The sequence below is a fragment of the Pan troglodytes genome, chromosome 11 (genome assembly GCF_028858775.2).
Source record: "Pan troglodytes isolate AG18354 chromosome 11, NHGRI_mPanTro3-v2.0_pri, whole genome shotgun sequence".
Classification (NCBI taxonomy): Eukaryota; Metazoa; Chordata; class Mammalia; order Primates; family Hominidae; genus Pan; species Pan troglodytes.
The window spans coordinates 111,780,381-111,807,500 of NC_072409.2; the positions used below are offsets into that span (position 1 = coordinate 111,780,381).

At 39.3% G+C, this 27,120-nt stretch overlaps 1 protein-coding gene across 14 annotated transcripts in view; it reads left to right on the forward strand.

The window, feature by feature from the left end:
• GLIS3 (GLIS family zinc finger 3) overlaps positions 1-27,120 on the forward strand; it is a 740,609-nt gene that overhangs the window by 412,508 nt on the left and 300,981 nt on the right. For 12 of the 14 annotated variants that reach the window (XM_063788746.1, XM_063788747.1, XM_063788748.1 and 9 more), the window contains 2 exons: positions 9,814-10,021; positions 16,864-17,977. In XM_063788746.1, the coding sequence (XP_063644816.1) occupies positions 9,814-10,021; positions 16,864-17,977 (1,322 nt within the window). The remainder of the gene's footprint in view (positions 1-9,813; positions 10,022-16,863; positions 17,978-27,120) is intronic. The other 2 variants (XM_063788750.1, XM_063788751.1) reach the window with 1 other exon arrangement.

The window sequence follows — 27,120 nt, forward strand, 5'->3', positions numbered from 1 at the left end:
GAAAGAGTATACTTTTCAAAGTTCTTTCATATACTTGATGTTTCTCCCATTTGAGAAAAGAGGAAAGGCTTGGATTGATACTATGCCTTGCCTAAGATTCTATTCTTTATTTATTGGTGGGTACCTATATTTCATTATAAGAATGAATATGTATATTATATTAGGTATGTTATTTGAGTAATATAATAATGTTTAGAGTAATAGTAAGAGTTTAGAGTAATAAGTAATAATGTTTAGAGACATTATTCTTTGTCAAAACAGTCATAGTTCGATGACTTCTCTCAAGAATATAGGGGTCAATGTGTGCCTAACTCACATTGCCTTTAGAATTAGAACATACATACTCATATTTGAATGAATTCAGAGAAGAATGTGGGAGGATACACATTCAGCTGTTAGAGTTCATTACCTTAAGGGAGTGATATATGTCCGGGGTGGATTATGAGCTTTTTCTTTTTATAACTTTGCATTATTTGCCTTTTAAAGCACATGGACACATACACAAATACATATTATTTTTAAATTTAAAATAGCAATAAAGGTAATCCCAAATAAAAGAGAGATAATGCTATCTAAGTAGACAATTCTAGACAATGCTTTGACATGTGTTAAGCTAATAAACCTTAGGGATGAAATGTATATGCCGTAATTCCTAACATAATTTGGGGTCTATGAGGGGACCCACAATAAATAATGTATTTCTTTCCCACCAGAATATCTCTTTTTGTCTGATAGAGGATGTGTTGGAAGGCATAACTTTGTGTGAGAGTCCAGTGGACCTGCTGACTGCACTGTAGAATTAGGCCATCTTATCTCCCTAGTCCAGGGCAGCTCTTTCAGGACAAGCCTTCTAGGTAAGGTGTATACCATGTGGCAAAGAACTCTGTCTTTCCATGGTAAGCTTAGTCCCCAAAGGAAAACAAGAAGGTTTCCTGAACTACTCATCCCCACTTATTCTTTCTACTTTGACAGAGAAGGGCGTACTGAGAGACAGTTCCTTTTTTAAAAAATGGCTAGAAAGAAGTGTTCCTACCATTTTGCACACCTAAGTTAGATAATCATTCTCCCCATTATGGCTCAATTTGCATTACTAAAAATATCATTCCGTAACATAATCATGACAATAACATTAACAAAAGTTACAACTACTCTTTACTGAGCAGGCACATCATATATGTTGGGTCTCACTAATCCTCGAAGCAACCGTGTAGGGTGTATAGTATTATTTGTCTTTTAGAGATGGAAGAAACTAAGGCTAAGAGGTAAAATTACTCTGCTAAATGACCAAAGTTACATCCACAAGCTGGGTATGGAGGCCAGCCACCATTTCCCATGCAAAATAAAAATATTTTCCAATAGCATCTGGGACTTATTTGCTTTTGAAGGAGGTGTAAGACTCATATTTTATATTAGGCATTGATTTCATTATTAAAGGAAGCCTTGCCAGTTAGGGATAGTTAGGTGCTTAGAACTAAAAATAATGGGAAACTTTGAGCCTCAAAGTTGCAAAAACTTCAATTGCAAGTGATCTAAATTGGCTTTCAACTCTACTTCAATTGTATGTTGAATTTGTGCTTGCTAGGAAATAAAAGGGCCAGGCTCATATAAAACAGGTTTTCACAGTAAAAGGGTATGGTTGAGAGGTTTAAAAAAAATTCCTTTCAGTCTTTCTTGCCACGTTTTGAAATTTTACTTATTTTCTATTGTATTAGTGTTTTGCAGTAAAATGTTCTTGAGGTATTTTGCTAGTCCCTGACACCTTAGTTCGAAGTAATCATTCTTTTCTAAAATAGCTGAGAGAAAGAGAAAATGGATATGAGGAACAAGAATGGCCTAAATAAAGCCTGGATCCTGTTCAGGCGAGGACAGATGTACAGGGTGTGTGTGTGTGTGTGTGTAGAAGGTCTTGGGCAGGAAGGCATCAGCATGCTGTTTCTGGGCACTCAGGAGAAGAGGTTCTAGAAACAATATCAGAAAGGTACCATATGAGAGACAAGTTCTTTAATAAAATATAAATAGAACTAACAATTTATTAAGTGCCAGGCCCTATTACATATATTAGACTTTTTAATCCTCCAAACTGAGGTAACTGCTAGTGTTAACCTCATTGGGAGATCAGGACACTGAGGCACAGAGAGCTTAAGTAACTTGTCCAGGGTCACACAGCTAGTCAGTGGTGGAGCCAGGATGGAAATCTATGGCTCTTAACTACTGTGTTATGTACTGTTAACCTCTCACTTCTTTCCTTCCACAATCTTTTCCACTTTTCTGTCTGTTTTTAGTGCCCAAGTGTCGAGTGATATCCCAACCCTAGTTGGTGATAACCCATTCTTGAATGCCCACCTGAATGGGAGTCTCAAAACCTATGTTTGCAATGCATGATCCTGGATTGGAAAACAATTGTTCCATAAGTAACATTTGAGTGTAGATGGCGTATTACATACTAATACTATATCATTGCTAAGTGTCTTGAATTCAATGATTGTATTATGGTTATATATTTAGGAATGAAGGACATGGAATCTGCAACTTATTCTTAAATGGTTCAAAAATTAATACTCTAATACAAAATAAGTTTATATATAGAGATGGATAGATAGATAGTACGATGAGCTTCAACTTTATCTAATGTTCTATTCTTGTGACATTTCTGTAGCTTTAAAAATGTTTTCAAGGAAAAGTGTGGGAAGAAAACCCTGCTGCTTAGAGGCAGTGAGGCATATATTGATATTTACTAACCCTTTTAATCCTCAGAACAACCTTATGAGTTAGGTATTATTACTGACCCCATTTTAGAACAGTACGCTGAGGCACAGAGACCTTAAGGACCTTCCTGATATCACACAGCCAGTAAGGGCGGGAGGCAAGACTCAAACCCTAATACGTATATTTCTGTTTCTGTAACACCTTGTGTGTGTGTGTTAGGTTGAACCATATAGAAATTGCTCTCGTATGATCATTTTGGACCTATTAAGAATATCATTTTATATGACCCAGCCTAGGAGCAGGGATCACCTCTTTTATAATGAATGGTTGGTTTGGTGTGCATCTTCATGGCTAGACTGTGGGCTCCATGGGGGACTGGGTTAATCTTGCTCACCATTGTCTCTGTGGACTGCCTGGCTAGTGGTTGGCATTTGATAAGTGTCAGATAACGAACAATAACGTTATTGTTGGTTACTTCTCTCCGCTCTTCCCAGATATATTTCATTCTTGTTCCCCCTGTATCTATGTCATTTTTAAAACCAGTGGATACACATAAATAGTTCTGAATGATGCAGCCTCAGTAGTGATAATTGTGACATAATCAGCCATTTGACTTCAAGAGAACCCTTTTAACCAATGAAGACATTAATTAAAAACATGCCCTGCTAAGATGAACTCTAGGTTCAGAAATTTGAAAATGCAAAACGTTTGCATTCCCTACTAGCATACAGTGATTTTGGCTAGAATGTATGTGGTACTCAGAATGCCATCCACTTAGGTCCTCATTTGAGCAGTAAACACATTTTTAAAATACATCATGTAGTCTCTAAAAATAAGCAGTGTTTCAAAATGAAAACCAGTGCACAAGTCATTGGCACATCTGATAGTCAGAAAAGTTGTATGGTTTGTTTTCAGGAATAACAAGCTAAGGAACATTCAAACTTGGCCAATTGAAAACTTTTCTTCTGTGATGACATGTGTTTTTTTTGTTTGTTTTTTTTTTTTTTTTAAAAAAAACATTGGCCGTAGACTTAAAGCAGAAAGAATATTGGAAATGAGAAGAGAATTAAACAGCATTATTTACTATCTTGTTTTGTGCAAGGAATTATAAAGGAATATTTTCTTTAGAAAGAGAATGGAGCAAAAAAGCAATGACAGGCATGTAACAATCATAGTATCAATAACAACAGTAGCAGTTAACATCCATTAAGTACCTACTGCGTGCTTGATAGTGTGCTGAGTCCTCTATGTATGTTGTTAATACTAGATGCACAACAACCTTATGAGGTTGTATTAGTCCGTTCTCACATTGCTGTAAAGAAATATTTGAGACTGGGTAATTTACAAAGAAAAGAGGTTTAATTGGTTCACAGTTCCGCAGGCTTAACAAGAAGCATAACAGCATTTGGGGTGGCCCCAGGAAACTTTCAATGATGGCAGAAAGTGAAGGTGAAGCAGTCACATCTTACATGGCTGGAGCAGGAGGAAGGGAGAGCCATGGGCAGTGCCACACACTTTTATACAACCAGATCTCATGGGAACTCTAACACAAGAATAGCACCAAAGGGACAGTGCCAAACCATTCATGAAGGCTCTATCCCACTGATCCAATCACCTCCCACCAGGCCCCACCTCCAAAATTGGGCATTACAATTGAACATGAGATTTGGGTGGGGACACAGATCCAAAGCATATTATATCACCCTGACCCCTCCCAAATCTCATGTCCTCACGTTGCAAAATACAATCATCCCTTCTCAACAGTCTCCAAAGTCTTAACTCATTCCAGCATTAACTCAAAAGTCCAAAGTCTAAAGATTCATCTGAGACAAGGCTAGTGCTTCCACCTATGAGCCTGTAAAATCGAAAAACAAGTTAATTACTGCTAAGATACAATGGAGGTACAGACATTGGGTAAACATTCCCATTCCAAAAGGGAGAAATTGGCCAAAATAAAGGGGCTATAGGTCCTATGCAAGCCCCAACCCCCCTAGGGCAGTCATTAAATCTTAAAGCTCCCAAATAATCTCCTTTAACTCCTTGTTTCACATCCAGGCCACACTGGTGCAAGAGGTGGGCTCCTAAGGCCTTGGGCAGCTCTGCTTCTGAGGCTTTGCAGGGTGCAGCCCTGGCAGCTGTTTTCATGGGCTGGCATTGAGTACCTGTGGCTTTTCCAGGTGCAGGGTGCAAGCTGACAGTGCATCTACCATTTTGGGGTCTGGAAGATGGTGTCCCTCTTGTCACAGCTCCATTACGCAGTACTGCAGTGGAGACTGTGTGGAGGCTCCAACCCCACATTTCACCTCCACACCTCCCTAGAAGTGGTTCTCCGTGTGGCCTCTACCCCTGCAGCAGGCTTCTGTCTGGACATCCAGGCTTTTCCATACATCCTCTGAAATCTAGGCAGAAGCTTCCAAGCCTCAACTCTTGCATTTCGTGCACCTACAGGCTTAAGAGCATGTGGAAGCCACCAAGTTGTCTATGGTTTGCACCCTCTGAAGCAGAGGCCTGAGCTGTACCTGGGCCCCTTTGAGCCAATACTGGAGCTAGAGCTGCTGGGATGCAGGGAGCAGTGTTTGGAGGCTGTGCAGTGTAGCAGGGCCCTGGGCCTGGCCCATAAAATCATTCTTCCCTCTTAGGCCTTTGGGCCTGTGATGAGAGGTGCTGCCAGAAAGTTCTCTGAAATGCTTTTGGGGCCTTCCCCCATTGTCTTGGCTGTCAGTACTTGCCTTGTCTTTACTTATGCAAATTTCTGCAGCCTGCTTGAATTCCTCTCCTGAAAATGCTTTTTTCTTTTCTACCACATGGCCAGGATGTAAATTTTCCAAACTTTACACTCTGCTTCCCTTTTAAATATAACTTCCAGTTTCAGGTCATTTCTTTGCTCACATATATAAACACAGGTTGTTAGAAACAGCCAGGCCACATCTTGAACCCTTCGCTGCTTAGAAATTTCTTCCTCCAGATACACTAAATCACTCTCAAATTCAAAGTTCCACAGATCCCGAGAGCGGGGGCACAATGCCTACAACCTCACTGCTAATGCATAATAAAAGTGACCTTTGCTCCAGTTCCCAACAAGTTCCTCATCTCCATCTGAGACCTCCTCAGCCTGGACTTCACTGTCCGTATCACTATCAGCATTTTGGTCATAATTCAGGCAGTCTCTAGGAAGTTCCAATATTTTCCACATCTTCCTGTCTTCTTCTGAGTCCTCCACACTCTTTCAACGTCTGTCCATACCCAATTCCAAAGCTTCTTCCACATTTTCAGGTATCATGGTAATGCCCCACTCCTTGGTATTAGTCTGTTCTTGCATTGCTATAAAGAAATACCCGAGCCTGGCTAATTGATAAAGAAAAGTGATTTAATTGGCTCATGGTTCTGCAGACTTAACAGGAAGCATAGAAGCTTCTGGGGAGGCCTCAGGAAACTTTCAATCATGGTGGAAGGCGAAGGGGAAACAGGCATGTGTTACATGGCTGGAGCAGGAGGAAGAGAGAGAGGGGGAGGTGCCACACACTTTGAAACATCCAGATCGCATGAGAACTCTTATCATGAAAACAGCACCAAAGGATGGTGCTAAACCATTTATGAAGGATCCACCCCCCATGATCCAATCACCTTCTACCGGGCCCCACCTCCAAAACTGGTCATTACAGTTGAATGTGAGTTTTGGGTGGGGACACAGATCCAAACCATATCAGAGGGAGGGTTAACTTTATCGCTGTTCTGCAGATGAGAAGATATAGACATGGAGAAATACAGCACAAAGATGTTAAGTAATTTGCCTAAGTCCCCAAATAGCAGATCCCAGGCAAGCTATCTCCAGAGCCCACACTCCAAGACACTGCACAATTCTGAGAAGTCTGGAGGTATAGGTGTTCATTATGTTTCTGGCATTATGAAAAACACTTAGATGGCTGTATTGAGCACAGTGGTTCTTGGTCAGACTTGTTTGCCTGCATGTGTGAGACAGATGTTGCCATTTTCCATTTTCCAGAACATCCTCATAGTTGTACCACAAACATTTACATGTTCCCAAGAAGTTCACCATTAATTTTCATGCTTCAAGGATACCATTTGTGACACCATTTGTGCTTAGATGGGGTTAAAGTTGACCAGTGATCGCTTCTTGGCCTTTTGGCTTTACACTTGACTGTCAAGTGTAAAGTTGACCAGTGAATTTGGGAGTAGGAGGTGGTATAGTAAGAATGTGGAGATATTCGGGAGATAATTAGCATTTCTTTATTACAAAGCAAGAAAACAATGTGAATGTATGAATCCAGAGTAGAGGGTTACAGAGGCAGCCTTGACCAGTGTAAAATTCTGGCCCAGGGAGATGGATTTGTAATTACTACCCCCACTGACTTCATATTCCATTCAGATCTAGTTAGCAATTCTGTGGAGAGACATCAAAGGATTGACTTGGAGTTTTTTTGTTTCTGCTTTTTGAAAAATGGTACTGTATATCAACAAAGATGACCAGGAGAGTTTCAGTGGAATAACTTGTCAGTATTTAATATTCACTTATAAGTATCTTTTATTTTCCTTCATTCATTCTAATTTCACTGGATAGACTTTATTATGTAATGTGCATTAGACCCTAGGTTAGGTGCTAAGGAAGTAGAGATGCCTCAAACAAGAGCTTTGTCTTTAAACAGCAGTGAAGTATAAAAGTGAGAAGACGGCAGGCATGGAAAGAGTTTAGTTCCCTGAAGCACTATAGGTGCTGAGGCACATGTGTGATGGGAGAGGTGGACAAATGGAAGAAGCAGTGGTCAGATCTGCCTAACAGGTAGTGGAGGAGGAGGTCATACAGGAGGTGACCCTTGCATTGAGACCTTAAAGACGCAGAGGTGCTCACTAGGTGGATAAGTTAGGGTAAGGGCATTCCAGGCAAAGAGAAGAGCATGAACAAGATAAGGGTTAAAAGAAATGTTTCAGTGATCACATTAGTTTGCATTGGCTCTAAGGTGTGCATGTTTTTACATTACAACATCTCTGAAATCTGGACATCATGCACTAGTTGGACTGGCAGTTCGTGTTCTTACTGGTACGTAAAATAATGGTACACCTTACAATATGTGCCATTTTAGTTTTATGAAATAATCTATTGGTATGTTTTGCCATCAAGTAGTATTTCTTGGATGCTGTTCCAGCTGCTATATCTTTGTTTTAGAGGTAGATAGATATTAATACCTTTTTTCTGAAGAGGAAATAGGCATGGAATGACTGAGTTCCTTAGATAAATAAATGACATTAAAGTTGACAGAATACTTGATATTTGATGTTGCTTTTAATAATAGTGGCTAGTAGCAATGGGACCTGGGGAAAGAATTCATATAGAGAATTCATTCATTCAGTCTTATATACTGGACTAGGCTATGAACCATCACATTGCCTTTTTTCAAGGTAAAAAGGGAATTTGAAAAGCTAATGCATGTAGCTTATTGAGATTTTTAAAGATATTGAATTTATGATGCATTTACATAAAAGTGTACCTACTATTCTTGGTGTCAAGATGAAGCCCGGATAATACAGTGCTTTATGAGTTACAAAAACAGAATATCTATAACTGATCTTTTAAGGCACAAGAAGATGGATCAGATATAAACTGCAATGGGAGGGGTAAAGGAGAGGTTCTGGTTTATGTAACTGGGAAAGAAAATCAGAGAAATTTCTTTTGGAGCAAATGATCTTGGAAAGTGTACAAGGCAGAAACTAGGCATATCAGAGCCTAAATTTAAGCACACAGGTGTCATAAAAATACATTCTAGTAGAATCAGTTTCTGTTCTCTCTTTAAATCCCTGTGTGATTTTGTGCAGGTCAATTACCACTTGGATTTTAGTGTCCCATAAGTACGCACTAGACCAGGATTCCTGGCAGCTAATGATGCTGTGACTCCCCCAGCATTTTTGAGATAGGGCTGCACTGATGGAAACAGTGACTGCTCCAATGTCTTGTTTGTTCTATTGTTTTGGGGGGCTCTTGGGAAGAATGTTACAAAAGATGACAAAGGCACTTTTGGGCTATTGATTTAATTTTGGGGAAAACAAAATAGGAAATTATGACCCCTACAGCTAAGAAAAGTGACAGTGACACTTTTCTTCCTACTTCGATCCCAAATATATCAATGAAGAAGATGGGAAATTTGCAATGTAAAGCTTAATTTGTTAAAGATTGAGATCGTATATATTTTTGTTTGCTAGAAATGGGAACAGAGTGTATAGTTACTGAGACTTGACCAGGTAGTTGACAAAAAAAGTTTGAAAAAGTGCATCCATGTAAAAAGAATGTCTAGAATGATTCAGCTCATTATGATATTTTAATAAATGAGTCATGGCAGTGTTTGCCTTTCTCAAACTCTTTGCTTTTCACTTTTCCATAACGACACAGATTCTTGTGGGTTCCTTTTTTTCTTTCCCCTTTGGGTATGTACCAGCTTTTACTACACTGAAAGATTGTTACTAATGAAAATGAAAAATCTATGTCCAATTTGGTTACCATGCTGTTTTTCAAATGAGCATTTTGTTTACAACTCTCTCATCCTGATATTTTAAAAAATTGAGTAGATGTCCAATGACAATGTGTTGAGATGAGGAGAAAAAAAATCAAGAGTAGAGAGACACAGCCAGACTACATCCTTGTGAAGGGACTTTTTGGAAGTACAGATTTGGAATGAAGTAAACCAGTTAAACAGGTTTTTTCCAGTAGTGTCAACTTTCCTTGCTGGGTGATTCAAGATATTAGCTATTCTAGGAAAAAACTTGGTTTGATACAGGCAATCCCGTCTACTTACCACCTTAACCCTTTAGGTAAGGATATTATAAAATATGATTTTTAATATAACTGGACACTTCTACATAGAAGGAGTAAAATTTAAGCACATTTTGTATGAGTGCTGATTATGGAAAGGTTTCTATTATAGCATTATGGCTTTGTCATTGGAATTGGAGAAAGCCTTTTGCTATCACCAATACTAAAAAAAAAATGATCTGAGGACTGTCTCTAAAGATGGGTCCTAATATAAGCGTGCACATGTCTGTATTTACTGATTTCTGATGTAAGGGACATGAAAGCTAACCTGATTCATTTGTTTTTAGGGGCTCTTGGCTTTGGGCCTCAGTGCAAGTCCATTGGAAAAGGCAGCTGCAACAATCTAGTGGTCACCAGCAGTCCCATGATGGTTCAGCGACTGGGACTCATTTCACCTCCAGCAAGCCAGGTCTCTACAGCATGCAACCAGATCAGTCCTAGCTTACAGAGGGCAATGAATGCAGCCAACCTGAATATACCTCCTTCAGATACCAGGTCTCAAGTTAACTTTTTTTTCCCCTTTCTTTATGGTATAAACACACCCCACAAGTGTTTTCCCTTCTCTTTCTGAATACACACACACACACACACACACACTCATACACTTACACACTCAAGCAACTCTCTCAATTTGAGGTTTGTAGGGGAATATGTCTAAAACTAAGTATGTGCCATCTTATCATCTTAATTGGGAGGAATGCTTTAACACCTACTGTCTTGTGGTGTGACTGACATGAATACCTAATTTGAGATTGTGGGGCCTCAGTGACTGAAACACGGCGTGTAAATTTGTCAGTTTCTGGTGCAGCAATCATATCATGGCCTAGCAAATTTGCATGGTCCATGTACACCTATCTTACCTGCCAGGTTTTCTATGAATATGATGCAGAGTTTCCAGGCAGCTCAACAATCTGTTTTGTCCATCTGTGCATCCATCCAGCTACCCATCTACTTAAATATTTGTTAAGTTCCTACTGTCTGCATAATATAATAGTTGAAATTTAGGGGCCTAGTAGAGAGAGTAAAGATAGAAAGCATAAATTTTAAGACTTTATGATGTGTCTGGAAAGGCATACTTTTGTGTTTGAGTTACATAACATTTCAACACAATGTCGATTAGGTTCCATAGTAAGTAGGTACTATAAATGCCATGTGTCTATCTCCAAGGGAGGGAATTGAATAGAAAAGGGAAATCACCCCCTCAGACAAAGCTTTATCTCTCTCAAGGTTGATATTAGGTGGGAGGGGGCATAAAGCCAAAATACTGTACAGTGTTTAAGGTCTATTTCTATGTTTGAAATAAATTATTTTATCTTCTAGAAGTTATTTTCTTGGAAAAACACAATCCACAGTTTCTGCCTTAGTCCTAGTTCTGCCATAACTACGGTCTTGCAAAGGAATTTTACTCTCTAAGCCCCTGCTTCCTCTTCTTTAGGATCTGTAACCTGCTATGTGTCTTGCAGTTCTGAGGTCTTCTGTCTTCTTCCTTTCCTTCCTCCTAATCCTGTTCTGCCCTCTTGTATCTCTGTGCTGTCCCTCCTAGTCACTATTTGAGACTCTGAAATCATAGTTCCTGAATCATTTATTTATGCCAATTTTTTCATGAGATAGAAACTTGTTTTTCACCTGAGACTTTTTGTGATGGGAAGCTGCTGTCATTTTCCCATTGATGATTATGCCTTAAGGGACTTCTCAGACTTGCTGAGTGCTGCATGTAAAATGAACTGTGCTCATGGGGTGGGTGTCATTGGGAAGCCTTCAGCTTCCTTTCTGTGGCAAGTCCAGCCCATGCCTTGAAGGCAGAAGTATAATTAACGGTGAAACTGACAGTAGTCAGGGCACAGACTGCTTAAGCCATGTATCTTACGCAGTCCCTTTTATGGGTCGGCCAGAGAGGGGTCATTATCTCATTGTTTTCTGGCATATTTGATTCCTTAGCATAATTTTATAACCTTAAAAGACAACACCTTAACGATTCACTGACAAGTGTTTTTGACTATGTATTTATTATTTGAGTCCTTCTATGGAATTTTTTTTTCAGGATGAGCAAAGAAACAGGAATTGGGAATTGCTTGGTGAAATATGGAACTTACTTTTAGCAATTTGGAAAGGTTGCATTTATTTGTGAGCCTTGGTTTGTGTATTTCATCAATGGAGAGAAAGAATAAGGGGCAACAGTTCAATAAGAGGCAAAGTTCAACATTTTACTGCAGATAAAGAGAAGATGGAGAGAGAATCAGCTTAGTGTTTTATACATTGGGGGCATGCTGGGAGTGGATGGAAGTGGAAAAGGGGGCATGAACTGTCCAGTTTGAGAGATGCTGCCCTATGAAAAGCTGCAAAATGTGTTGTTTTTCCTGATGATATAATTCTTATTCACTGTAGAAAATGTGGAAAACATGGAAAAGTACCAAGCACTAAATGACAGTCATCCTGAATTCTATCCCCAGAGACAACCATGGGTGGAATTTTGATATACATCCTTCCAGTTATAGTCAGACATATACAATAAACATAGGCTTTCCTTTCCACTAAATTGATATAGTAATCTACATAGTTTTTAATTACCTTTTTCCAGTTAATATATTATAAGCTTTTATAATAAAAGCCTCTTTCAACATCATATAATGGCTTCTTCCTGTCCAGGATTCCACTTTATGAAGAAAGTGTATAAATAAAATTATAATTTTAAAAATTAGTCTTCTGTTAGTTGGCACTTAGTTGTTTCCCATTATTTAAAAATTATAAATAATGCTTTATTGGATCAGCTCTGTACATCTTTTGTTGCACAATTCTGATTATTAGAATAAATTCTTAAAAGTAAAATTTGTTGTGTTAAAAGAGTTTTGAGGCTTTTTATACATATTCTCAAATTGTACTGCAGGAACTCACTAGCAATTTATAAACTAACCAGCAGTCTAAGAGAGTGCCTGTTTTCTAAGACACCATTCATTACTAGGTATTATTATTTTTAGAACTTTTACTAGTTTAGAAACTTTGCCAGTTTGATCTGTAAAATGTTATTTTATCTTAATTTGCATTCTTAATTATTGACAATATTAAAGTTTTCATAAATAAATCTATGAAGTTTCATAGATTTATTGGCTGTTTGTAGTTTTTCTTTTGACCTCCTTTGGGTATGTTTTTTGGGTGTGCTCATCTTGGGGAAAAGCTCTTTTTCCTTAGCTTTGTTGGATTCTGTTTAATCCAATAATAAGAATCCTGCCTTAAGGCTATATATTTGCCTAGATTAATTTCCCAACCATTTCTGATTACCTGTGCTTAATGATAAATGCAAACTATACCTTACCGTCTTGAAGATCCAGGAGTCATTCTTGATTTAGGCCTTGCCAAAACTCGAATACAGAGGCCATTGTATATATTTCCCCTAAAATGACAAGGCTGAGGTGCTGATACAATAACATCATACAGCAGTTTCATAGAGCAGTCTAACAAACATTGAGTAGTAGAAGAAACATTCTACTCAGATGCCACCTGCATGGGTTTGGTAGCATACTTAGCTTTTCTAGTGTTTTCACATGCATTGTAATCCTGCATTTTATGATTGAATATTCATAAACTACCTGCAAATATTTCTGTTTAAGACCCGATGGAACCAGGACACAGAAAGTCCAAGTGCTTAGCTTGTCAGTGACAAAGTTCAGCCATCACCGAATGTCATTCCAGATCCAAAAAGGCACTGTATTTAGATTTTTATTTCCTAAATCAGAAATTCTTGGTGATGGTTTCCTTTGAGAGTATATCCACAAAGGTCAGAGAAGGCTAAGGGGGTTGAGGATGCACTCCAGGCTCTCTGTAAGTTGTAACAGTTTATAAAGCCATCCTGTCTTTAGATACAGTACTAATTCTTTTAGGGGATTTGCTGAGGCACGTAGACACGAATTTCCAGATAGACTAGGACTGGCCGTCTTTTTCATGATCTACATATACAGGGAATATATCTTTTCTTTTGAGGAATTCTCCATGTGTTGTATTAGAACTTCTTTTGAGCTTGACATTGAAGCAAACATCTAACATGGTCATCATGCCTCTCATGCTCTTATGGCCCCATACAAGTTACTGAGTTCTTGGTTAACCAGCCACCCTAATCATTTTTGCTGATGGTTTCTGAGTTTTCTTATTAGTTTTATTTTGTTCAAGATATATCTCCTTTCCTTTTACATATAGTTCCAAATTAACCAATCACCAGAAGTAATATCATTAGGATCAGATGAGCATATGCAAATGGAGATTGCTCTCAAATAATGATACAGCTGTCACTTTCTTTGCTGTGGGCCTGGTGTGGGTAGCAGCAGGAGTTAGAGGCCAGAATCCTTTGGAACCATTCACATTCATTCAACATATTATTGCAGGAAGAACAGAAAATTTGGGTGCCCATCGTAGCTTGTGTGACTTTAAGCCTGTTACACCAGGTCTTTCAATCAAGCAGAGTATGGTGGGTCACATGTGGGATACAAGGTAAAGAAAACAATAGAGAATGTGTATGATCCAGTAGGTCACTGCCTATCAAGCACAGCTTCACTTGTATTTCTCTAAGAACTTTGGGGTGTGTGTGTGTGTGTGTGTGTGTGTGTGTCACTGGGAGAAATTTCCCAAACCCTGTTTTATTCTTTGTAAAATAGATGTTATTTTTAAAATCCAGTTTACTTAACTGACAGGTTGTGTCAAATGAGATCATATATAGGGAAAATGCTTTGTGAGTGCCATAAATAATGTTCTGTTGTCATTATATTGATTATTTATTTACTTTCCTAATCAACAGTTTTTTGAGTACTTAGTATGTATCTTACATTCTGGTAGGCACTGGGAAGATAAAAATGATCCCTTCTGTTAAAAGACTTTGAAATTTATTGAAGAATATAACACCCACAGATGCCTGAAGTTAACTAAATTTAAGACACGTTGCAGACAGTATATAACTTCTTTGGGAAGAGAACTTCCACTAGGAGCTAGTGTATTGGGGAGAGATGTCATGGATTAGAGCTTTGAAAGATTAAAAGATCTGAGTAATCACACAGGAGGAAGACTGGCTGCTAGGCAAAGGCCATTTGGGGAAGTTTTGTTCTCATTAGGTGTTTGAGATAGAAGAGAGTTCTCTGTTCATATTAATACTTTAATGAATAGAAGATAGAATTTGCTTTCTGAAAAATATATAATTGTCTTAGAAAACTCAGATGCCCAAAAAGTTATATAATGTGCCTGCATGGCTTTATGTGCAGATTTTAATTGAGCCATATTTAAGTATAATTTGAGAGAAATAAGAATAATCTCTCAACAGTGGAGCAAATGAACGTTTCACTATAGGCTGCCCTGAAACCAAATAATACAATCTTATAAGCAAAGTATATATAGGTGGATAACATACTTCTGTCTGTTAGTCATGACTTAACAATCTAATATGCTCCAGTATGACGGTGACAGGCAATTGTAGCACCTGAGAATGTGCATCCATTCAGGCATGTAGCTCTGCCAAAGCTCTGGTTCTTTATGTTCTATGAACCTTCTCAACCTCCGGGTGTAAAGCAGTCAGTTGTCTCTGTCTCATATATGATAGGACTACTAATTTAGTTTGGGTCCGAAAGCAATTCCTCGATCTTGCTGGGGAAGAGACCAAAAGGCCCTTGACATCCAATCACCAGGAGCCTTCAGCTGAGCTCTGCAGGAAGAGCCACATGCTGCAAGTGTGCTGGGAAAATAATTGAAAAGTGTCCGTGGGGAATTAAAAACTAGATGGTTCCAAAACCACTGTGGAGCTTGCAAAAAGACTACAACCCGAATTTAAGGATGTGGACCAAGAGGAAAATCTATGTCAAGGGCAACTGGTTGTAAATTCCTGCTGCGTTTGTCTTTGGTAAACATTACTTCACTCGATGGTAACATCTCGTTGATGATGGTGTTATCACCTTGTACTGTGCATTTTGGAGCTGAGATGTTTTTCTTGCTAATATCATATGCTTGTATGAAATGGTGTTTGTGGCTTCCATTTTGTGAAACAGAGTAAGATGAACAGGTGGGATGAAAATGCTTCTTTTACCTCAGTTCCTTTGCGACAGGTTGATGTTTAACAGCTGGAAACAATGTGTTCATTTTGAGAAGACACACGTTTTATATAACGTTTTGTTGTGATTAATTTTTTGTCAGTAAAAAAGACTTCAGTAGAAAGTCAATGCAGGTACATATAATAAGCCAGGTTCTTCTGATATACACCATGTCTGAGTCAAGAAATACAGCGTGTTATGTCTTGCCTCTGTGGCAAATTTTCCTTCCAAGGGACGTATCTTTTCTTCTCAATTATTTTCCCACTTAAAGTTAGCCAAAAGATCAAGAAGTGATTTTTATTTTCAAGGCAACAATGTCACAGTAAAGCAAAATGAATTTTAAAGTGACCAGAGCTACATTATGAACCATTTTGATATGCAGATAATATATTGTGAGACATAGGGTGTGTCTGTAAAGGGTAAGAAGAATAGGAGAGGAATTGTTGCAAAAGTGAACTACAGAAAGTGAATGATCTGCTGTTGGCCCAAAGCTGCTTGGATTTAAGGACGAGGGTTCACAGAAAACCCAGCTAGCAAGTGTGATTAAATCCCGAATGGCTCTAATGCATAATTCCAGTTATGACTTATTATCAGTTTGTTACTCCCTTATATATTATAGCTGCTTTTTATATTGTTTTCATTTTCTGGGGTGATTTGATGTAACTAAGTACTGGCAATGTGAATTACTATCTTTAAAAAAATCAGAATAATTCCTTAATATCAGTGAAACTAAATTGTGAAATTATTAAGTCCCCTGGACAACGCTTTGACTTTGAGGATTTACTTTTTTTCAAATAAAGCATGAGTTTATATGTTACTTTCCCAAATAGATTTTACTTGAAGGCTGAGATTCTGCAAAGCCTGTCATAACATGCTGCACATAGTAGGTGCTCAACAAATACTTATTTGGTTGGCTTTGACAGGTATCAGTAATTTTTCCCAGGTCTCTATCCTTTTTCCCCCATATTGAAAAAGTTATTTAAAAATAAAGCAAGGACTATTTATTACTAAAGTATTAAGATTATTTATAACAATAGATCTTTTGTTACATTATTTCAGTGAGCATTAGGTTTTATTGTTCTTCTTGGTAAAATGTTATTTACCTGGAACTAGAAGCCTTGGATTTTATCTTAGCCCAAGAATGTGTGTTTAGCACAGAATGTAATTAGGGGAAATACTTAAGGGATTGTCGATGTAGTGTTCTTTCAGCTCTTAAGCAATCCATATCCTGCTAAAATGTTTATCTTTTTTTTTCTTCCTTTCTGGCTGCTGTTCCAGGTCCCTTATTTCGCGTGAGTCTTTGGCGTCCACGACCTTGAGTCTGACGGAAAGTCAGTCGGCCTCAAGCATGAAGCAGGAGTGGTCCCAGGGCTACAGAGCCCTCCCTTCGCTCTCCAACCACGGCTCTCAGAATGGCCTTGATCTAGGGGATCTCCTTGGCCTTCCTCCCGGGACATCCATGTCCAGCAGTAGTGTCTCTAACTCATTACCATCCTACCTGTTTGGCATGGAAAGTAGCCACTCTCCTTACCCTAGTCCTCGGCACTCATCCACCAGGTCCCACTCGGCCCGCTCTAAGAAGAGAGCACTGTCCTTGTCCCCGCTGTCCGACGGCATCGGGATAGATTTCAATACCATCATCCGCACGTCGCCCACGTCCTTGGTGGCCTACATCAACGGGTCGAGGGCTTCACCGGCCAACATGTCCCCGCAGCCAGAGGTCTACGGGCATTTCCTGGGCGTGCGCGGCAGCTGCATTCCCCAGCCGTGCCCGGTGCCCAGCAGCCAGAAGGGCGTGCTGGTGGCCCCTGGAGGCCTGGCGCTGCCGGCCTACGGCGAGGACGGGGCCCTGGAGTACGAGCGCATGCAGCAGCTGGAGCACGGCGGCCTCCAGCCAGGCCTGGTCAACAACATGGTGGTGCAGCATGGCCTGCCGGGCCCCGACAGCCAGCCGGCCGGCCTGTTCAAGACCGAACGCCTGGAGGAGTTCCCGGGCAGCACCGGAGACCTGCCCCCCGCGCCTCCGCTCCCTCCTCTGCCGCCGCCCCAAGGCCCCCCACCCCCTTACCATGCCCATGCGCACCTTCACCACCCGGAGCTCGGGCCCCACGCCCAGCAGCTGGCCTTGCCCCAGGCCACCCTGGACGACGACGGGGAGATGGACGGCCTCGGGGGCAAGCATTGCTGCCGCTGGATCGACTGCAGCGCCCTGTACGACCAACAGGAGGAGCTCGTGCGGCACATCGAGAAGGTCCACATCGACCAGCGCAAAGGGGAGGACTTCACTTGCTTCTGGGCCGGTTGCCCTCGAAGATACAAGCCCTTCAACGCCCGCTATAAGCTGCTGATCCACATGAGAGTCCACTCCGGGGAGAAGCCCAACAAGTGTACGGTGAGTTTCCGAAGCGCAAGGGGTGACCTCTCTTGAAGGCCCCGCTTGCTTTGCTTACGTGTGTTTTTTCCTAACTCGGCCCGTGGAGTTTGCATGCGTGGTGGTCTAGGTATCCATGAGATGGGGTTCCTCTTCAGCTTGAGGAAGGGGAAGATTTCTTCCATGATTAGTGGCTCTCCATTTCTATATTTCCTTGTGCAAAGGTACGTGATCCATCCCAGCAGGTGATCAGTCTGCCACACTCTGTAAAATCTTGGAAAGGAGATGCCAGCCAGGTACCAACTTTGAATTTCCTTAATGTGTATGGATGTGCAAGAGCAGAAGGACACCGATTGCACATCAGCAAGCTTTAGTTCTTTTCCAAAGCAAATATGCAGTGACTTTTTCTTCCCTCCAATAACCGGGCTAGAATTGGGATGGAGAGAAGAGTGGTTTTGATATCTGAAAAGGAACTCACCACTTAGCAACTTCGCTAGTAAAAGTGTTTCGGCGTGCATCCACATGCCTGCACTCTGTACCTTCCAGGGTTGAGAGACTAGCTAATGATTTATAGTCGGCATAAAATCACCCAGGGGATACACAGGAGCAGAATCTCACAGGATCTTAACTAATTTTAAGAGGTAATTTTGTAGAGAGATACGAGGAGAAAGAGCAGGGAAGCCTTTGGTGCTGAGGGAAGTGGGCCTGATGTCTCTTTCTTCCTCGCCTCTGCCTTTCACAGCATCCATTCTGGAACTCTGTCTGTTTCTTGGCAAAATTTACTATTTTTGAATAATACGATTCCTAAATGATTTCACAACAATTTCACACCTCACAGAAACCCTCAGGGTTTATAAGCAGGGCATCACCCTTGGGATCACAGGATGGCTTTGCACAATCTCAGACAGCTCACTTAAGTATTGGAAAAAGAAGAACATGTGTTTTATATTAGTTTAGATGGACAGAAATATTTCATTTAAAGTCTAAGATTTCTGTGTATTCCCTGGATATTGCGTATGGTGCTGGTACTAAATATGTGAAATATATAAATCAATTTAAACAGAAATTTATTTGTACTGTGGTTCCCCAGCCCGAGTTCCTTCTTTCTGTGGCATGTCAGTGATGAAAAAGAATCTGGACTATGTGTATGCTTGATTATAGATTGGCTAAGGTTTCTTATTCATGTAAAAGCAAACCAAACAGGTGATAGCTATAATGCAAGTATTCAAAGCACTTTTTCACTGCCCGGTAGGTATTTTTGAAAGAGTTTTAAGAATGTCTTGTGGAATGGAATTGCATTTCTTGTCACTACGCTATGCACCACATTGTGATTTTTCTCAAGGAAAACCTGAAGCTGATACATGGCGAGAGTGCCAGGTTATATGAGTGAAAAGAATAATTACTTTCCAGACAGCAAAACCTTACCCTGTCACTAGGGTTCTGCATTAAAAATGCCACAAAGAAACAAGCAATTGAAGGCAATTCAATTTACTCTGGAACACACCGGCCTATTGCAGGCAGGAAAGACATTCAGCCTCTGAAGGAAAACAGTCCAACCTTTTAGTTCTGACTAATCCTGGCTGAAAATAGTTCACTGGATTTGGCTTTACTGAAATAAACATAAAGGCTCGAATTATCCAGAAAAATATTTTTTGCAAAATTAATTTTTGTGCAGTGGGATTTCCCCATTTTTCTACTGTTCCCAGGCTTTGCAAAGACATATAACTTTTTAAAGTTGACTTTTGCTGAAGTGCACGATAAATATCAAAAATATAAATAGTTCAGTGAAAGAATAAGCTGATAGGTTAATGTTTGCAGGCTTACGCATAGCTTCTCATTGTATTGTTCAGAATGGGTATGGGAGATGATTTCTCTTCCTCTGATCTGCCCACTCCCCACTTCTAGGTGGAATCTTTATAAAATTCAGATTGATGATTTAACAGTGTATCGAATCTAGGACCACAAAGCATTTATTTACGCATGTAATAGTGCAGATAATAAACAGGGTTTCTTAGGAGCTGACTAATGCTGCAATTCTAGTTCTGGGGCTATATATTTTTAGCAGGAAGCCTTCATTTTCTTCTAAAACATACATATTATGGGCATTATGTCTTCTGAAACTGTTACGTTGCTACACTGTCATCTGCTTGATTTGTAGGGTGATAGCCAACTGGCAGCAATTAATTTTGCTGTGAAAGTTTAGCAGTCCTCTTAAGTTGTAATCCACAGACAGAATACCTGGTTTTTAAAGTAGATATGCACCTGGAAAAAAATGTATTTTTCTGCCTTTTGCAAAACACATATTTATAGTCTTGGAGTCCAGACACATACAACTGTTACAACTAAAATGTTTCATATCCCACTGATTTCAAATCTGATGGTAGTTGACCGAAAGCTCACGATCCTTGACAAGTAAAATGGCCACATTCTTCTTTTGGAAATGCGAAGTGACCTTTGGTTTTTGTGGCTGTGTCATACACTGCAGGGCTGGGAGCAGTCTAAATGATAAGACCCAGGTCATTTTTTAGTTTTATGTATGTTTAACTGCTATTTTCTGTGTATGATAGAGTTAGTCATTTTCACTTGCTTAGCTTATTGACCCAAGAAAGAAATGATGACCACATTGTGTTTGGTGACCATGGCTACAAGCAACACAAAGAGCTTCTGGAAGTTATGGTAAAATAGGGGTGTGTGAGAGGGCTACTCAGTGACGGCTTGCTTACAGTAAGTGGCTGCCACTGGTATCCTCCCTCATGCCAAATTTGATGTCATGCATGAGAGAACGCATTCTCAGAATCTCTGACCATAACTCCCTGGACTTATCAGAACCCTGGGATTCACATCATTCAGGATTCTGGGTGGCAGAACTGGGGGAAGGCTGTGAATTTATTATTTGGTTAACTTACTGGAAGAAGAGAATGGGTTCTTTTCCTTTTACCCCCACAACTCCACCCTTGTGTAGATCTCTTTCTTATTGCTTCTGTGGAAAGCCCAACCAGCTGCTCTCTTTCCAGGCCTGGCCTCGATTGCAGAGACATTCCCACCCAGTGGCAAAGGGCTTGAGAAGTAAAGGCCTCTGTAGACAGACAGGCAGACCTCAGCTAGTCAGAAACCGGGATATGCCAATATCACATTTTAAAATACCTGACTCCATTCACTGCTATCTATTAACTATAGTACTTTCTAGGTGCTGAATCCCTTTATTTTGACCTTCTGAGCTTAGACCAACTGCAACCTTGGTAAATCTCAGAATTATCAAAATATTTGAGCATTATCAGCTATAACTGTCGAATTCTATTAAGTTTTTCTGAGATGGTAAGGTCACAGGTCAGAACAAGTCATGGAGTCTCTGAATTTGTCCCTTTCCCAAACCCCTGTTTCATGTTCCTAAAAGGACAACATGAAGTATAAACCCAAACAATAGATGTACACTAATCATCCCTAACAATATCCATAGTGAATGGTTCCAACAGAGTGCACCGTGAGAACGTTTTTACTGTAGATCTTTTTACCATTAAGTTGAAGACTGTGCAGTGGCTGGGTAACGGTGCCCAGTAAGTGTGTTCTGAATGAGCTTGGGCATGCTCTGTCTGTTGGTGCTTCTCATGAGAAAGCCTGTCTGCCTATCTGGGGCAGAGTGAGTAGAGGGACCCAGGGTTCTGTTGCTAGGATCAGAAACACTGATGACTTGCCTTCACGTACGACTGAAAGCAGTTGTGCTAGCAGGTTGGGAGTGCTGATAAGGGAATTAGGGGGAACGTGGGCCTCCGCTTAAATTTTGTTTATTTTTCCTGGATGAATTTTATCCAATGGCAAAAAGGAATTTTTCAAAACTTTTACCCACCCATGGATTTTCATGAAAATGTCACTGACCAAAGACCAGTTTTGAATTTTGTATGAATTGACTCATTTCTCCACAGGCATTTTGCCTGGCAAAATCCAGAGTATTTGCTTTGGCTTGAATATTGGGCAGTGGTGCTTTTTAAGTAACATTGGATTATGATTTCAAGAAAATAAATACAGAGCTGGGACCATGTCCCCATTCCTCTTTTGTGGCCTGATGTACGGGTACACAAGCCAGCTTTGGCCTCATAAGACATGTCTTGAGGAAATGTAAATTCATTGTAAGCTGTGGAAGGCCTTTTTCACATTCGCTTTTATTTTGATAAGACTCAGTGTTGATGTGGTCTATGACCAGAGGGACCTTAGGAAAATATCATGTAAGCATAATTCTTAATCCCCACTTCATAATCCTCATATTGGCAATAATGAATAAATTATCATAATACCAAGTATCAATAAGGGTATGGAGAAGTGGATACACTTTAACGTTGTTGGAGAGACTAAATTGGTGTAACCACTTTGGAGATCAATGTGGTAATACTTAGTAAGGTTGAAGATGAGTCTATCCAATAAAACTGTGTCTAGGTGCCTACCCTAGAGAAGCTTTTGTATATGGTGGCAAGGAGACATGAAGAAAGGTGTTTATTGCTTTTGTTTTTCAAAAAAGTATAAATAACGTAACTGTCCATAGATAAGTCAATAAACTGTGGCTTATTCCTAATGAAATAGTATAAAGGAGTTTAAAATTAAAATACGCATATATATTACATACATATCTATTAACATGGATACATTTCAAAAAACACTGTTGAGTGAAAAAAATATGTGCAAAAGGGTATATATGGTATTAATACAATTTATGTATATTTAAACACAAACCGGGCAATATTATATAGTTCTGGTAGATAAATAATTATGTGATTAAACAGTAAAATCATGTGGGCAGGGTAATTAGTAATTTTAGGATAGTGGTTACATCTCAAAAGGAAAGAAATAAAAGAGATGGGATGTGAGGGTTTTACTTTCTCTTTTTTTCCAGAGAGAGAACTGAAACAGATATTACCACCTGATGGTGGTAATATAGGTGTCATAGGTGTCTGTTATAGTATTTGGTATACTTTACTGCCTATTTGAAATATTTCATAACTATAAGGATATATTTTATCTAAAAATAAATGAAAGCCAATTACTATCACACTCCAATTTCTTTCCACCCATATCATTTTTTTAGATGAGAACAAAGCCTAGAGAAATTGATCTTTCCATGACTGTTAAGTTATTTAGCTGTTCCGTACTTAGACCTTCTGAGGCTGTAGTTCTTAACCCTGGCTGACCCTGGAATCATCCGAAGTACCCGTACCTGGGTCCCATCTTCAAAATTTGTGATGTAATTGGCCTGGGATGCAGCTTCCAAGGTGATTGTAATGAGCAGTCAAGGTTGAGAACAGTATTATAAAAGTTTTCCAGTTCTAACATTAGTGCTAGATAAATAAAAGCCTACCCTGTTACTTCTGTTAAGATGCAGGGATGTAGTGTTCAGTAGAATACATCTCTATTTATTCTCAATGGCCTGACAGTAATCTCTACATTATTATCAATGTCCCGACAATGATTAGGGTAGTTTAATGTTCTCTTATAATAAAATTCAGAGACAAGATAAGATATTAGAATGATTGGTAGTGGCAGAAGGCTTTCAACTGAGTGTCCATTTCACATTCAGAGTCTCTTTCTTCACAATTATTAGTCGAAGTTTGGGAGGAGTCTTGTGCTGAACCACGTATACATTGTCGCCACCTCCTTGCGTCCTTCATTTGGCAGTGGAACTGACAAATTTGTCACCCTGTTCCCATTTTTAAAGGTAAGATAGAGTGTTCTCTCTTCCAAACACAATGCAGACTTTCAGCTTTTAATAGAAAATGATCTTCAAAACACTTTTGCTACTATGGACATTTCTGAAGAGTTGGTAAATTACCAAAATATTGAATTTTCTCTTTTATCAAATCTGCCTGATGTGATTAAATAAATAAAATTAACATTAATATCCTCTTTGTCTCTTGAGGCTGAAACACCACCAGTGAACATCTGGTAAAGATCAGAGTGAGTGTAGCTTCCAAGTCATATCCCACAAGGCATCGGTCTGTCAGATATTAAAAGCAAACTCCATGATTTAAAAAATAAAACCAAATCTTAAGATTTCTTTCCCAGCGATTTTACATAAGAGATACAAACATATGTATCTGTGTAAGCACATGTTCAACATACTGTAGACACATATATGTCACCATAAATTACAAATCCCTTAGTATAGGTAAAAGTGAAACCACAGAAATACTCATTAGATGGGGCATTGACCACAGTCTATAAGGCATCTGTCAAATAGGATTTCATATCCCAAAACACAGTTTAGAAACCTGCCATTTGGTAAAGGTTTAATTTGGTTTCCCTTTAGAAGGCATTTAATTCAGTTTACCTGGGGAACTGACCTTTCATGAACTTTGTCCTTAAAATAAATTTGTAGCAGATTTGGGCAAACATTTCAAAGCTAATCGTGGTTTATGTTTCTTTGCCCTGTGATTCTAGGATTAATGAAAAACAATAGATAATGAGAGCAACCCTAAGAGGTTAAATATTTGAGGCTTTATCCTCATTAAACAAACTCATTAACTACATGATGGTTAATGTTCCTTTTAGTTCATATTTGTTTTGTGTTTTTTCTCTAATTTTATGCCTTGAAATAATATCTTTAAAATTAGAAAGAATTATGTAAATCTTTTCATAAATGATCTGATTAAGGGAATGTATGTCGAACCTTTGGAGATTTGTTCATATATAGATTCTAAAATGTGTTTTTCTCAGTTCTTTCAGACTGCACCAGTGTGGAAAATTAGTTTGGCAATATATTAGAAACACCCTTTGTGACCTTTGGAATATTTCTTGATTACCTTTTCTTTGAGTGGTCGTGTTGTCATTTTAGGGTCCAGATAGAATTTGAATGTGTAGAGTGAAAGACCAAACACATTTATTTTTCCAAAAAGAAGAGGTCATCTGATTCTCTTTGATCTTTCAGAAATGTTTTCTTCAAGTTCTGAGTAGAATGATTTGGAAAAGAGATGTTTATTTTTTTTTTCCAGGCAGATTTATTAGTTTCTACTGTAATTGCTGAGTCAGGGCTTCTAAGCCATCAATAAGACAATGCTTGTTGTAACCCTGGACAGTGGATCTGTGGTTGGTTAACCCAGAGCCTGAGTAGGGAAGGCTTGATTTTACGTCTGCTTTAACTCTGGGAAGCCATGTGTCCTTCATCCAGAGGGGAGACCAATCTGTCTAATAGGTGTCATCGCTCATATAGGAGGTTGGCATAGATAGGGGTTTGGTGAGAAAGTGGAATGAAACCTGTGTGTTTTTATTTCACGGCACAGTATTTATTTTCCTTTTCTTGGGCCACAGGTTCTGAGCTTGAGTAGGGAGAATGGTTAATCTGTTAGAAGGAGAATTTTGAATAATTTTTTAAATGATTAGTTTAAAAAGTTGTTGAGAAATTGAAACATGATATAACCAGTTTCTGGGCAGGCAGGAGCAATATGCTTGGGTAAATATATACCCTAATGCTCTAAAATTAGGGTGAGCATATACTTTATTTTTCAAATTAGGACACTTTTGAGAGTGAAAGTGAGTTTGTCTCACTGGAATGTCAGTCTAAATCAGGATTGTCCTGGAAAAAATTAGGGTATATAATTACCTTACCCAAATAGTATGTGTACTGATGTGTTCACTCATTGTGTGTTGATTCATTCATTTGATCACTGAGTGCAAGCCATGTACCATACCTTACCCGGGGGATACTGAAATAAATGAGACATTCCCTTTGGGAGCTCACAATCTATTGGGGTGACAATTGTGTAAACAGTAAAACAAGGGCTGTGATATACAGCTATGCAAACTTTTAATGGGAAAACTAGGGGAAGAAGCTCTCAAGTATGCCTGTAGAGTTTGGGCAGGCTTGTTAGAGGAGGTAACTGCATCCTGAAAGAAGACAGTAATTCTTACAGAGAAAGTAAAGGAGGCCATTTAAACCTGCACATCACCATATGAAATAGCACAGGAGTATGAAAGAGCACAGAGGAAGAAACAATTCTCAAGTAGTTTGATGGTCCAAGACTAGGTAGGAGTGGAAGTGAGGCTGGAGGAAGTCATGAAGGACTTATACTACCAAATAGGGATCATGTTTAAAAATTGGAAACCTAGTTAATATAAATGCAAATCTAGTCAATAAAAAATATCTTAGGAGGGTAGCATCACTGAGGTAGCAAGCAGTGTGTTTCAGTGGATGTGAAATGAAACTTTGACTTCCCCAGGCCTTCTCCATTATCTCTTAAAGTTTATAGTTTAATTCCTCATTAAAACATATCTCTTGGCAGCTATCATATGAAACACACATTTATCTTATGCCAAGTGATCAGCTAGGGAAACACGTAAATGTAGACTAGCATGAAAGCATTTTCTGTTGCAGACTTTAAAGAAAACAATTAAAAATCTGGGGAAGACTAGAGACCAAAGTTATTTGATCAGTTATGTAGAATGATTAAGATGTGGACAGAGGCTGCATACATTATCCTGTGTATGAGTAGCTTTCCATTAGTTAAATATTTCCTTTTATAATCTGTAAAGAGAGTGAAGTATTGTACTGTTAAACAAAGGTTTGGACTGGTGCTCATTATGCTGAGCTTGTCAGCCTTTTCAAGATTTTTTTCCTTCACTGCTGAGATTTACTTTGAAATTTTTTTTTTCTGCTCAGACTAAATTAATACAGAACAGAGTGAAATGCTTGAGCTGTTTAGAGGAGAACAAATTAAATCAATTCCCATCAAAATGGCACCCATTCCCAGTGACTCAGTCCTGAAAACCATAGAACCCCATGTCTCTCTAGACTGGGGAAGGCAGCATGAAAGGAAGACTTGCCTTTTGTTACTTGAGCTTCTTTCTCTGGCAGCACGAGCCCTCCCCTGGGGTTTGAGCCACCCAAGGTTGTAGAGTCATTTGTCTGTTGACCGGAGAGCACAGCTGAAGGCCCAGGTCAGTGGACTCAGGCATTCAGAATGTTCTAGAGAGGGCATCTGATTGGTCCTGGATCCTTGCTTTTAAAATTTATGAGGCAGATTCTCAGGCTTCTCTCACCAGACAGTTTTCTTTTCTGTGTTTTAGAATGTTTGTTTGAAAGTGGTTTCATTTTTAAATAGGGGCCTGGGTATTGGGCCTGTTGCGTGTGTTTTTGATGAGATATATTGTTACTGCTGACTCTTTTTTGTCACTCTCTTTCCACA